General features: G+C 51.9%; 1 protein-coding gene across 1 annotated transcript; it reads right to left on the bottom strand.

The window, feature by feature from the left end:
* Positions 1-390: 390 nt before the first annotated feature.
* On the bottom strand, positions 391-11,079 carry DUSP5 (dual specificity phosphatase 5). The gene is made up of 4 exons (XM_090058118.1): positions 10,642-11,079; positions 7,780-7,922; positions 5,077-5,296; positions 391-2,030 (listed from the first exon to the last, which is right to left on the bottom strand). The coding sequence occupies exons 1-4, from the start codon at positions 11,024-11,026 to the stop codon at positions 1,630-1,632; spliced, it is 1,149 nt and encodes a 382-aa protein (XP_089914244.1). The 5' UTR covers positions 11,027-11,079; the 3' UTR covers positions 391-1,629.
* Positions 11,080-12,280: the final 1,201 nt, after the last annotated feature.

The following is a 12,280-nucleotide window of genomic DNA, read 5'->3' on the forward strand; positions in this document are numbered from 1 at the left end:
CTGCTTGCAGCTGAGGGGGACAGGATCTAGTCATACTGCTCGAAGTGTACGGGCTCGTGGTTTCGGTCCAGGAAGGGGCGTCCCCAGTTCTGTTTTTGCTCTTAAACCAGACGGCACAAATGCACATCAAAACAGGAGCATCTGCACAGGCCACCTGGAAGGGAACCCACCACACTTCATGCCACTGAAAACCACAACAGAAAACTGCAAATGAACGTCCCTGCTCTGCCGAGAGTGATGTGGCTCTTCTACCCTGCCCTCCTCCTCCTCTCTAATTATGCAGGCTTTGCGGCGCGCCCGCCCTTTCGGTGGCAGCTTGCGGCACTGAACCGAGCAAAGCACGTTTTTTCAGAACTCGTGACTCGCTGCCCATAAAACAAGCAGAACACGTCAACATTTGTTTCTTTATTAATTCACACTCCGTAAAAACATTTCAGTTTTTCTTTTCACATTCAGGAGATCTTCAGGAAATTATTGCCATTTCCCGTAGGTAAAAAATAATAATAATAATAATTATAATAATAATATTATAATAAAAAGGTCAACAGACAAAGCAGCAGCACATCTGGAACTCCCTGCAGACACAAGAACATGACGCAAAAAGGGGAAAAAAACAAAAAGAAAAAAAAAGAGAGAGTCAGTCACCCAGGGAAGAAACGAAACCGTTTCAGCTGCAGGAACACTGGGTGGAAGTGACCATACTTACAATACCAAGCCACGTAACACTTAGCAAGACCACTTTGCTACACACAGTACAAACTGGTAACACTTTGAAGGAGGATGGGCTTCTGGTTGGTTTGGACAGGGGAAGTTTTTTGGTCTAAAATCCAGCGGTTACAGTTTCAGTCGATGGAAGAGTCACTGAGACGAGGGGTGGGTAGACATTCAAGTATTCTAGGGCAGTCCTTAAGTAACGGCAGGTGGGAGTACGTCGGCTCAGCAGGATGGCCTGATCACTTCACTGACCGTCCCTGGCTCTTTGCTCTGGGTGCACCCAGCACAAAGGCGCGTGCAGGAAATGCCACACCTGAACAACTCCAGAGAGGCCAGTGCCCAGAACATCTGAGAAAGGTGAAAACCCCCTGCCATGCCTCCGTCTGCCCAATAACAGACCAGCTTCTTCTTGACCTCGGCCCCTGCTCAGCTCATTCCTCCAAGTGTGGGAACAAAAAGCGCAAAAGCAAAACAGATAGGCGAGTTGTTGCCACCTGGCATTGTGCTTTTCCAGTTGCTCTCTTTCCTGATGCAGCTGTTTATTGCTTAAACTTTAAAACAAGGCTTCTTAAAATAACATTTAAGAGGAGACAGGAACAGAGAGCAAGTTGTCTGGGTCTGGTGCCTTCACGGCTCCAGAGGGCCCAGGAGGACAGTAGTGAGCGCACACTTCAAGGTAAAAAGAAAAGTCACGTGTTTAAAAAAAGAAAGGTGTGAGTGAAATCTCTTGAAAGCCTGCCCTGCGTACAGCTCTGTGTAACCAGCATCTATACTCACATCTTAGTCTAAAGCAGAATGGCCATTCTGGCTGCCAAGTCCATGAGGCTTTCTGTATTGCACGTCCATGAAATGCTTCTCTTCGAGTCACAGCTGGCGTCAGAGGACTGCACTGGCTTGCACATCTCCAAGAGAATTTCAGCAGGATGAAGAGGCAGCGATCGGGCTGAGCTTGATCTGATGGACGGGAGAATGGATGGGCACAGAACTCAAGACTGAGGTAGGAAATGTGTAACAGGAGCCTTCAAAGCTTTTGCTTAAAGTCAGTTCTTCTGCAAAGAAAGACACAGCATCTCGTTTACACGAGGCGACAGGAGGGCTGGGAGTGGAAGACAGGATCTCCGACTCATACTGCAGTAGCTGGCCCATGAAACCAAAGTTGGGGGAGATTAAACTCCTGCGCTGCTTGATGTAATCAAAGGCCTCCTCCAGGCGGAACTTCTTCATTTTCATGAGATAAGCCATGCAGATGGTGGGGGAGCGCGAGATCCCTGCTTCGCAGTGCACTAGGATCTTGCCTCCGGCCCGCCTCACACAGTCTGGAAAGAAACAATCCAGTACAAACATCAGTTTTCGTTCTGGAGGATCCAGGGAGAGCGATACATGTCCGGGTCACCAGGAGAAAGGAGAGTCCCCATCACCCCCCACACCCTTTCCCTCGACAGGAAAGCACTTCATGACGGAGTAGCAATGCAAGCAGCAGACCCAGGTTTGAGTCCAGAATTCAGCTCTGGATCCAACTTGGACTGGAGCTTTGTCTGGGGGCCGTTTTGGTCCTGCCTCGAGTTTTCAGAGTAGTCCTTTCCCTTCCTTCCTCCTCCTGATATTTTTTCCAATAAATCTCTCTTTCCCCAATGAAATCAGCCCCAGGATAACACAACTCGCATGGCTGAGGTCTGTGCGACAAGAGTTTGGTACCCAACAGGAGTAGTAAAAGAAAGTGCACGTCCCCTTTCTTTGCCAGTGCTCAGTCATTGAGGCACAGGCCAGTGATAACCCAAAGCTGCCAGGATTATCAGAGTCACTAGACACAGTCGTGCAGACCCAAGTGAACCATGCTGGCTTGGGACACTGACCCACCTAGCCCCGCACCCAGTCTCCCCCAGGGGCAGGTTTCTTGGGCAACCGGCATTTTCTAAAATGAAGAACCTGAACCTCCCTTTGGTTCCCATAAACAGGGGCAAGAGTCTGTGCATTTTCTTTCTCCACACAGTATTGTTAAAGGGTCCTAGCTTGGGAGACAGCGAGTTACTAGGTTTGTCCTGGGCAACTTCTCCCAACACCTGTGGTGATCCCGCAGTGGGACAAGGGACACGATTCTGTGCACTAAATGTGGCTGTGCTGGACCAGTGATGCTGACCCCCAGCTCTTTCATATGGATCCTCACTAGTTTTTAAGTCTCTTTACAAAGGATGTAGATAGGGAAAGTGAAGCAGCTCTTGCAAATTAAAGACCATACAGTCCTCTGGTACCAATTACTAGTCTGGGGAGCTACATCACTGTCCTGTAGGCTGGGTGAAGGCCCCAGGTTACTCCAGGCAGATCTGGGTCCCTCGCCTTCCAGTCCAGTGCTCTGGCCAGGAGGCCATCCCTGGTCCCAGTTTATTATTATTGCAATACGATGACAAACTGGACCAGAAGCATAGCTCTGCTGGTTGGACCCGTTTGTGGACAGTGCAGAAGACAGCTGGGGCACGACTGCATTATGACAGTCTCATACTGCTGCCGAGTAGCCTGGCTCTCAGCCAAGGCAAGACACTATCTCTTCCCCTTCTCTGTGGGCCGTTTCTTACATGTCCTGCAGCCCCTGGGTGGGGAAGCTGAAGTTAATTCCCAGGGTCTCCACCACAAAGTACACAAGAAACAGTACAAGGTCTCTAATTATAGCCCCGCTAGAGGATACTTGGACTTAAGTCAGGATATAAATGGCTTATGCAAAAAAAACCTAGCATTACACACAACAGGAGGCCCCGAGGTTACTCATACAACACAATTATTGTTATTAGATTAAAGAGAAAATGCTTAAAATAAGCTCCTTCCATAAAAATCAAGTGTAAAAATAGACATGCTCTGGTCTGCTGCCTAGAGAAATATGTTTCCCAGTCCCAAAGCAAATGGGAACGTGCGCTCCTTGCGTGGCATTAAACCAACACAAAGAGCTAAACAAGTTATCATTTTCCTTCCTGCTCTTCCCAGCTATGCTGCAGCTGGCTAAAATTAGCTGTAGCACAAAAGCGACGCATGTGCTAGAACCAGCACGGAAGGGTTCAAGGTATACGGCACTGCACATACAAAATGAAAACCAAAGCCGAGTCTCTGGATATTTCCAAGTGACTCAACTGCTAGCAGAAGAGAAGTGGAAAAACAGACAAAACTCCCTATTGATCGACTGTGGGAAAACAGAGTTCCCCTTAAAATGCAAAAAGCCCCAGTAAGTCATCAGTACCAGGAAGCAATCAGAGGGTGTAAGTGTATTTATTACCCAGGGCTTTTTGTGATTCAGGTGAATCCCAAAGACTCAGCTAAACTGCCAGCAACAGACAGGTACAAAGGAGAGATGCTATAATTAAGTATTTGAGTCGTCTTTGCTTGCCTCTCCCCTGTTCCTGGATAGCAGGGCAACCCTTTCATTATGCTATACTCTCCACCCAGTCTGCTACACCCATCTAAATCACTCAATGCTTTACAGATGGTTTGATGTTGGGCCTCCCCTTTGTAGTACTCCACACCATTAATTAGCACGCTATTAACCTTATCTAGGTCTAGTCTGGCCAATACCCCCACCCCGCCCCGCCGCTGGAAGGAAGGGCCTGTCCCTTGCATTAGGCCTTCACACACAAGCTAGAAACCAGGGGGAAGATTACCAGGGGTGTAGTTGTAGCCGTGGTGGTCTAAGGACATAGGCAGACAAGGTTCTTCGGGTGAATCTGATGCATCTTTTATTAGACCCAGCTTAAATAGTTGGAAAAATTTCTTACCAAGCAATCTTTCCCCCTGGGGGAAGATTAATAAGCTAATGCAGGGAAGGAGTTTCTTTGAGAGAAGTGGGGGGACATGGGGTGCTGATAGGCATCTACTTAAAGAAATACTTATATAGAACCTGGACATGTCTGTGAGATCTGGAAACGTGTGAAGGAAAAATAAAATAAATTGTGCTTCCCTCTCAGAAATTAGTTAAAACTTACTAGCTTCTACATTGAGCTAGGAAGATATAAATAAGGACTTTAAAAAAAAAATGAGGTAGTTAAAACTGGTTAGGTCTTTCATGAGTTATCACATTTTTGAATGCCTTAGCTAGGTAGATTCAGTATTTCGAGGCGGGAACGTTAGCAAAGAGCCATAGATGCAGATTTAGAAGTGATGTACAGGAATGCAGCCTAGTATTAGGATGGGAAAAAATCAGATTCCTTAACTTGTTATGAAACCCTGAACAAATTCCTTAACCTCTCCAAACCTCAGTTTGTCCAGATGTAAAATAAGCGCTTCACAGGTCTGTCTATTGAAGCATGAACCATTCTAGATTTTTTTTTTTTTTTTTATATATTCATTTTTTTTTAAATGGCACCATAGAATAACTATACCTACCGATGAAATCTATGGCTTCCTGGAAGTGAGAGCTGATGTCCGCTGTGTGGCTGTCCTCTACTGGGATCCATTTATAGCAATACTGGTCTTTAAAGGACTCTGAACTCTTCCTGGAGACATTGAGCAAGGCTGTGATGTGCAGGTTGGCTAGGAACTCGCACTTGGAAGCATGGTAGGCACTGCCAAGGTAAAGGAAAGGCAGGATTTCCACTGGACCACCCTGGAAATGAAGGAACAAGAGATATAGACATGAACTTTTTTTTTTTCTCTTTTTTTAACATGAAGTTTCGTCTTAAGTTACAGCCAACTCGATGAAAAGAGACACTCGGCAGCAGAGCCAGCGTGGGTGCCCAGTCCCCGGCTGACAGTTTTAGATCCTGGTATTACTGGCCAGTGAATCATTGTAACGGCAGAGCCCACACAGAAGGAGGGTTTCATTTTCTTGCCCACATCTGTGAGGTATGAAATCCGATCCAGCCCACTCGTGTGCACAATGTTTCCTGCTCTCTTTAAAGTCCTTCCCCTAAGAACTCACCCGAAGTGCTTTCGTACGTCAAGCTGGGCTCCCTGGCGTTTTGATGAAAGAAGAAAAGGGGGGGGCACGATCACAACAGGGGCACGGGGAAAGCCTGGTAGCACTCCGGGTACAAGAGGTGGGACACTCAACACGACATGCCGTTAGCAGGACACCTCACGTTACCGGCTCTGAAGCGCACCCCCCCCCATCCCCTGCCTAAGTCCTGGTGACAAAGAAACCTGAAGACAGAACCGGGCTGAAAAGGGAGACAGGTTTTCACCCCCCCTCGGCCAGGCCCGTGCCACGACAGCTGGCGTCTGTTTGCTCAGACTCCCCCAGCCTCCGCTTCCTGCCTGCCTGTGACGCAGCGATGTGGAGGCGCGACGCTCGGCACACGCACACCTGCCGCTGGGGCCACCTACGGCTCCCTCCCTCACAGATGTAATCTCGGTTCCTTTTTTCTGCCGCAGGAAGAGACGCTCAACTGACAGAAAGAACCCAGGCTCGCCGAGAGGCTCGGCTTCCTCGGGTTTTGCAGGGGGCTCGCCCCTGGGGAGCTCAGGGGACAGCGGCCCGGTTGAAGGGTGCAGCAGTCTGGACCCCCCCTCTTTCCAGCTGGCCACAAGCGCTGTTATGTAGCAGGTGCAGGGAAAGCCACTGGAATCCGGGTGCTTTACTGAAACAAAGCCCGTCTCCCGCAGCACGGGAATCGAGCGTCCTCCTCGCGCTCAGGATAGGATCACGCTTCGGTTGCAGGAAGCAGAACATCCCTGGAGGAAGCCATCTTGACCTTGGGCTGACATGTCAAAGCAGAAGTGTTCCCCTGGGCGTGTTTGTGGGTAGCGAGGATTTCCCCAGTGGAAATCCCACAAAGAGGAAGTACCCTGCCTTTCCCCCCTCGCTTAGAAACAATACAGCCTTCTCACAAGCCAGGCATCCGGGCCGACTCACGGGAGAGGCCTGCCGACTTCAGCTGGACCGGTCGGGGGCCACAAAGCACGCGGCTTCATCCCGGTAGCTTGTGCCTGTTCAGCTGAACATAGATCTAGGGGGCATTTCACAAGCGGTGTACAGCACGGGCCATTACGGACTTGAAAGCATCAGAGGTCCAAGACAGGAGATGCATAGCCCTTAGGCAGGTAATAGCTCTGGCTAGCACAGTCCCCTCCCCTTGATTTAAGAAAAATCTGCCAGAGCGACTTTTGTTGCTCACACACTGAAAAGAAAGCCCCTCTTTAAGCTGACCGTGAGCGTAATAAGAAAATGAAAACTCGGATAGTGCTTGGTAAAAACCGGGTTTTTTTCCCCCTCTTCGGGCTTTGTTTGGAGGGCAGCAGTGAAGGATACTTGCCAAGAGTGCTCAGAAGGACTCTTGGCCCGACATAAGGACTGCTGATCCAGAGGAGAAAAGGCTTTTTTAGCATAAAGGCCTTTTGCATAGTACTGGGTACGCAGCTACTTGACAAAGGGGACTCACAGCAGCTGCTTCCATCAGCTGTGGTCTATTGAAGAGGCTTTAATTGAAGCAACACCATGACTCCCTGGGCTGGCAATGCTTCTAGAGCAATGAACAGTTTACCAGATCTAGAGTAAGCCGATACATGTGTTATTGTCCCAATATGCCACGAAGGCTATTAAAAAAAAAAAAGAGGAATGGAAGTTTTCTTACATCTTGGAACACACCTACCAGGCCCCATCAAGCTACATATGGCTGTGTATTTTGAATGTGCGACCGGAAGCTGGAATCAAAGAGCCCCACAAACTAGCTACCTTAAATTCTTCAGGATTTTTTAAATTTTTGGACAAAGACCGAGCCAAAACAGAGAGGCTTCTCCAGGGCAATCCTTTTTAAATCCCTCAGTAATACCGCCGGTGAAGCTTAACCCCAGACGTGCAGCCAACGCTGCTCTTCATCTCCCTCTTTCACTACCGAGTTTGTCAGGTCGTGTTGAACGAGTTTGCTCTGTTAAGTGTGTTTGGTGGCTCTAAACCCAATGCAACAATTAGGACCCCAGGCAAACAGGAAAAACCCCAGACCCACACATCCAGCTGGCTTTACTGCACCACCAGACAGGAATAAAGGGTGAATACTCAACTGCAAAGAGGCTGCTGACAGCAAACCCCCGGAAAGGGTATATGTGTGTGTATATGGGGGAAATTATTCACAGCTTCCCTTACACACGCACCTGATCATAAGCCGGTTTGTGGTTGACGCTCTGCTTCTCACAGTGGCTGTTGAGGTTTCTCTCCATTTCATTTCTCTCGGAGGAAACAAGTTTTACGTCCACACAGCACTCAGGATATTGCGAGTAAAAGGTTTCATATCCCCCTGGGGGAAAAAAAGAGAGTAAAAGGAAGATAAATTTTCACATTTCTGAAAATTTACTTAATGAAGCTGGCTCAGAGCCCCAAGTGCATCTAATAAAACAGGACGGTGCATAATACAGTATCAGCCCTGTGCCGGGTTTAGAGCATGCCATTCAAGAACAGCGTCGGTTGAAAAAGGCATTGTGCTCTCAAAGCAAAAACTGCGCTACCATTGATAATTATTAACTTCCTCAAAGCTGATGGATGCAGATTAAAACTGTTTGGGAGTGTAACTGTGTTGGATCTGGCAAAATATTAACTTTGGTAGGGTGAGGACCAAACTTTTCTCCACTTCACCGAAGGTCTTCTAGTACTCAACAGCAAAAAGGAGACCCTTATTTACAATAACCATCCCCTATACATCAGTTATTCCAGTATGCTTTGCAACAAACCACTAAGCATATTTTCCTTTTTTTTTAAAAAATAAGGACAAATACAGAAGGGGGTGTTTGCATGGCAATTAATAATTATGCAACTACAAAGGATTGCAAGTTAATGAAAATGTTTCAACTGAAATCGATCCATTAAATAACAGCTTTAAAACTTAATGAAATCCCAGGACAGTCATTGATAACGGAGTAGCCCCACGCGAGCTATTTAATAAAATTAAGTAGGGCATTTATGTTCACCACTCTTTTAATGAAATGGAATTAATCCCATTATTACATTCTGCATCAATGCTTGTCATTGATGAAATGGTCACGTTTTCCCGCCGCGAGTACTCTGCACAAGGCACATGCTTGCAGGGTGGATGTGGGCTATCTGTGCAGCAAAAAACCCAAAACAAAACACAAAACCTGTATTGCAAAAAGAAGCCCTAAGCAGTAAGCTTAATAACTCTTGGGAGTGCAGGCCTTAAATCTGTAAGGCCACATCAAGCTGCGAGCGGCTTAGTTGCGAGTGTTTGTGAATGCAATTATAAGCAGCAATGTCCAGGCAGGGTAGTAAGGACTAGTTTGAAAACTAAAAGCAAGTGCTCAAGGTTTGAAGGCTGCAAGAAAAAGGTGCCTGCGTTGCGATTTTGTTCCTGGGCTACCTAGCTAAGGCTACAGGGAGTAATGCTGTCATTTTAACCCTTGGCTGCCTCGGCTGTCTAGAACAGTCTGTGGTCTCATGAAGGTCAGGGCGTGTTGCCTGCCCCCTCCAAAACCTAACCTGGGGCAGTGGCAGGGTAATGTTTCCTCCACGTGACATCGGAGCCTGTGCCTTTCCACCTACTCCAAGACCTTGCCAGGTGAACGTAACAGTGCCAGTCAAGAGGCCTGGAGGCAAAGTAACTGTTAAAAATATAGGGGATTTAAGGTGTTAAGAAAGCCAAGTATGCAGGTAGCAGGTAGAAAGCATGCACGGTTGAAACACCTGAACCTTTCTTTGTTTGGATCATTCTCCCTGGCATCCCTGGCACTGGGAAAAGAGGACATACACTATTTGTATATTAGCTATAATAGCCAGTTATGACATTGTCATTGTTCCTGCTCCTACTCCAGACAAATCTGTGCCCGTTTGCAAGGCACAATCTGTGGCAAATTGTGTGCGGCAGGTGAACAGTTAAACGTGAGCCCGAGGAATCAGGGTATTTGCAGGCCATTCTTAGCATGAGTCATCTTCTCATCCAGCCCTCCAGCTCTCTCCCCCTCACCCCCTTCCCCACTCAGCCCAACTCCCTTGATGTCATTTCTGCGAATATGAGATTGCTCATCACGTTGGCGAGCTGGGCTGGCCTTCATTTTTAATCAATAATTAATATGGTTCTTGGCACATGGAGAAGATAGTTCTGCTCGTCAGAACGAAGGGACGAGTTATTGCTTTCTGCTTCCACGATCTCCTCTCCTGCCTCCTTTCCCCCCCACGTGTGTGAAAGCGTGCGCGTGTCTCTCTCCCCCAGGCTGAGCTCATACCGAAATGATAGAAACTGCACCCACACATAGGAGCAATCTGAAACATCAGGCCTCTTCAGCTAAACCAGCAGAGGAAGATGAAGCACGATGTTGCTCCGGACTAAGAGCAAGTCCTTAGAGCCGTGCCAGGGTGGGTAGGATTGGGTGGCCGGAGTCCTGTTTCGCGCCCTCGCCTTACTAGGGCTTTGTGGCTCAGGCCCCAGTTAGAAACGTCATCTCCCTGGGAGCGACGGCACGCACCCAGCTCGTGTCACCAGGAACGGGCAAGCGGGCAGGACCCTCCCCAAACGTGGTCATCATTTTATAGCCAGGGGCTTTCGAAACAAAATGAGAAATACATAAAGAGGCTTTAGGACAAGACCAGGGAGAGCTCCCGGAGAGCGACCCGCTGGGGCTGTACACCGCGGCCTGGCAGGGGCCTCAGGGTCACGGCAAACAGCACCCCCACTGACTGGCCAGGAGCGCCCTGCTCCCCCGGCATTCCCCAGGGCCGTCTCCCCGGGCCGCGGCGGCCCCGCGGGTCTCCGTCCCCCGTGAGTCAGCCCGGCTGCCCACTGAGTCACGCCGCTTCCGCAGCCCGGCGCTCGCCCGGCTCGGAAACTCGGGGCACGTCCAGGAAATGGAAACAAAACGGAGAAGAAACGCGAACTTCGCCGCTCCGAGGAAGAGGCAGGATTTCACGCGGGATCGAGAGGCGTCCACAGCGCCTTTGCAATAAAGAGCACGCGCGCTTTCCCCCGCGGGCGCCCACAGGGCACGGGGGGGGGGGGGGGGCGCACTCACCTCGCAGGAAGCAGACCCTGGCGCCCGGCTCGGGCAGGCTGCGCAGCAGCGCGTCCAGCACGATGTGCGCGGGGCTGTCCTTGGGCAGCGCCCGCCAGTGCGCGCTGCCCTGGTCCAGCACCACCACGGCCGCCAGCCCGGCGCCGTCGGCGGCGGGCAGCAGCAGGCGGGCGCGGGCCGCCTCGTCGGGCACCACGAAGCGCAGCGGCACGGGCCCGCCGCGGGCGCGCCGCAGCACCACGGCGTTGAGGTTGACGTTGAGCGAGCCGCGCAGGCAGGAGGCGGAGAAGGCCAGGTAGGGCCGCGTGTCCAGCACCAGGCAGCGCCCGGGCGCCTTGCGCAGCAGCTTGCGCAGCTGCCGCCCGTCCAGCGCGCGCACCCGCATGCCGCCGGCCCGGGGACCCCGCCGCCGCCGCCGCCGCCGCGCGCTTTAAGCCGAGCGCCCGGCGCCTCCTGACGGCGCTGCCCATATAAGGCGGAGTGACGCGCCGCGCCGCCCGTATATGGGCATGCTCGGCCCCGCCCCCTCCGGGAGGAGGGGCAGGAAATTCCCTGCCCGCCGGGCGAGCCTGGCCTGCGCGCCCCGGGGAGGGGGAGGGGCCTGGGAGCGCCCGTGGCTCCGCCCCACCCCCCAGCAGGTGCTGGAGGGCGAGATCCTCCGGGCAGGGGTCCCCGTGCCACCCCCGGGGCCTCGGGGCAGGACCTCGCCATGCGCAGGCCGAGGCACCCACGCCGCCCCCGCGTGCTTGCGGCCCACGCGCCGTTCGCGCATCAGGGCGCCGTGGGGCAGCAGCTCCCCCCCCCCCGCACAGGTGGCGACCGCGACAGGGCGCGGGGCTGAGCCCGCTCGCCCAGGAAGCCGACGGCACGGCAGGATCCTACCTCCAGCATCCCCCCCCCAGATGCGGCCCCCCCCCCCCATAGGAAGCTGGCGCTGCAGCTAGCTGCCCGTGGAGAGACCCGCCCCCCGCGTTTCCTCCCCTTGCCTGGAACAGGCCGTGGGCGTGAAGCTGGGAAGCAGGAGGCTAGCAATAACCTGCTGCAGAAGAAACCAGTAAGGACAGGGCAAGGGGGGATGTCTCCTTGCATCAGCCCTGCCTTCTGTACGGCGACTGAGGGGGGGTTTGCAACAGGTGAAAGGAGGGGGGGAAAGCCTGCAGCAGTCACCGAGGATCATACCTGCGCTACCCCAGGAAGGGTACTCTCGTTAGCGTGCGCCCTCCAGCAGTGCCAGGCGCCTGCCTCTCTCTGCGTAAACACGGTGCTGTCTTGGCCCCATGGGGCTTATGATCTAAGGAGATGAGGTAGATGGAGAGAGAGCGAGACAAAGAGCAAAGGGTGCAAGGTGAGGTCTGGTACACGGGGTTTCACAGCACACCTCTTGCAATCTGTCCCTCTCCCTCGCCCCCCTCCAGCCTTGCCCCCGAATACAGCCACAGGCTGAGACGCAGAGAAAATAAAGCAGCCTGGGCGGTTGCGGCCATGTTAATGGAGCTGGGCTGCCTGCCTCCCACAGCCCTCGTGCAGCCGGCTGCCCCTCCCCGTGTACAGCTGGTTCTCTGGAGGGGTTGTGGCCCAGGCCCCTGCTCTGGCTTTGCACTCCCATGCAGCTCTCACCCGTGTGCTGCGGGCGGGGAAT

This window comes from Crocodylus siamensis, chromosome 7 (genome assembly GCF_052110815.1).
Source record: "Crocodylus siamensis isolate JL-2025a chromosome 7, ASM5211081v1, whole genome shotgun sequence".
NCBI classification, from domain to species: domain Eukaryota; kingdom Metazoa; phylum Chordata; order Crocodylia; family Crocodylidae; genus Crocodylus; species Crocodylus siamensis.

Bases quoted from the DNA above. Each gene is read 5' to 3' on its own strand.
- DUSP5 (XM_090058118.1), bottom strand. From the start codon at position 11,026: ATGCGGGTGCGCGCGCTGGACGGGCGGCAGCTGCGCAAGCTGCTGCGC. The intron at 7,923-10,641 runs GTGAGTGCGCCC...TTTTTCCCCCAG, and splicing joins CAGGGTCTGCTTCCTGCGAG to GGGGATATGAAACCTTTTAC. The intron at 5,297-7,779 runs GTGCGTGTGTAA...CTTCATTTCCAG, and splicing joins ACAAACCGGCTTATGATCAG to GGTGGTCCAGTGGAAATCCT.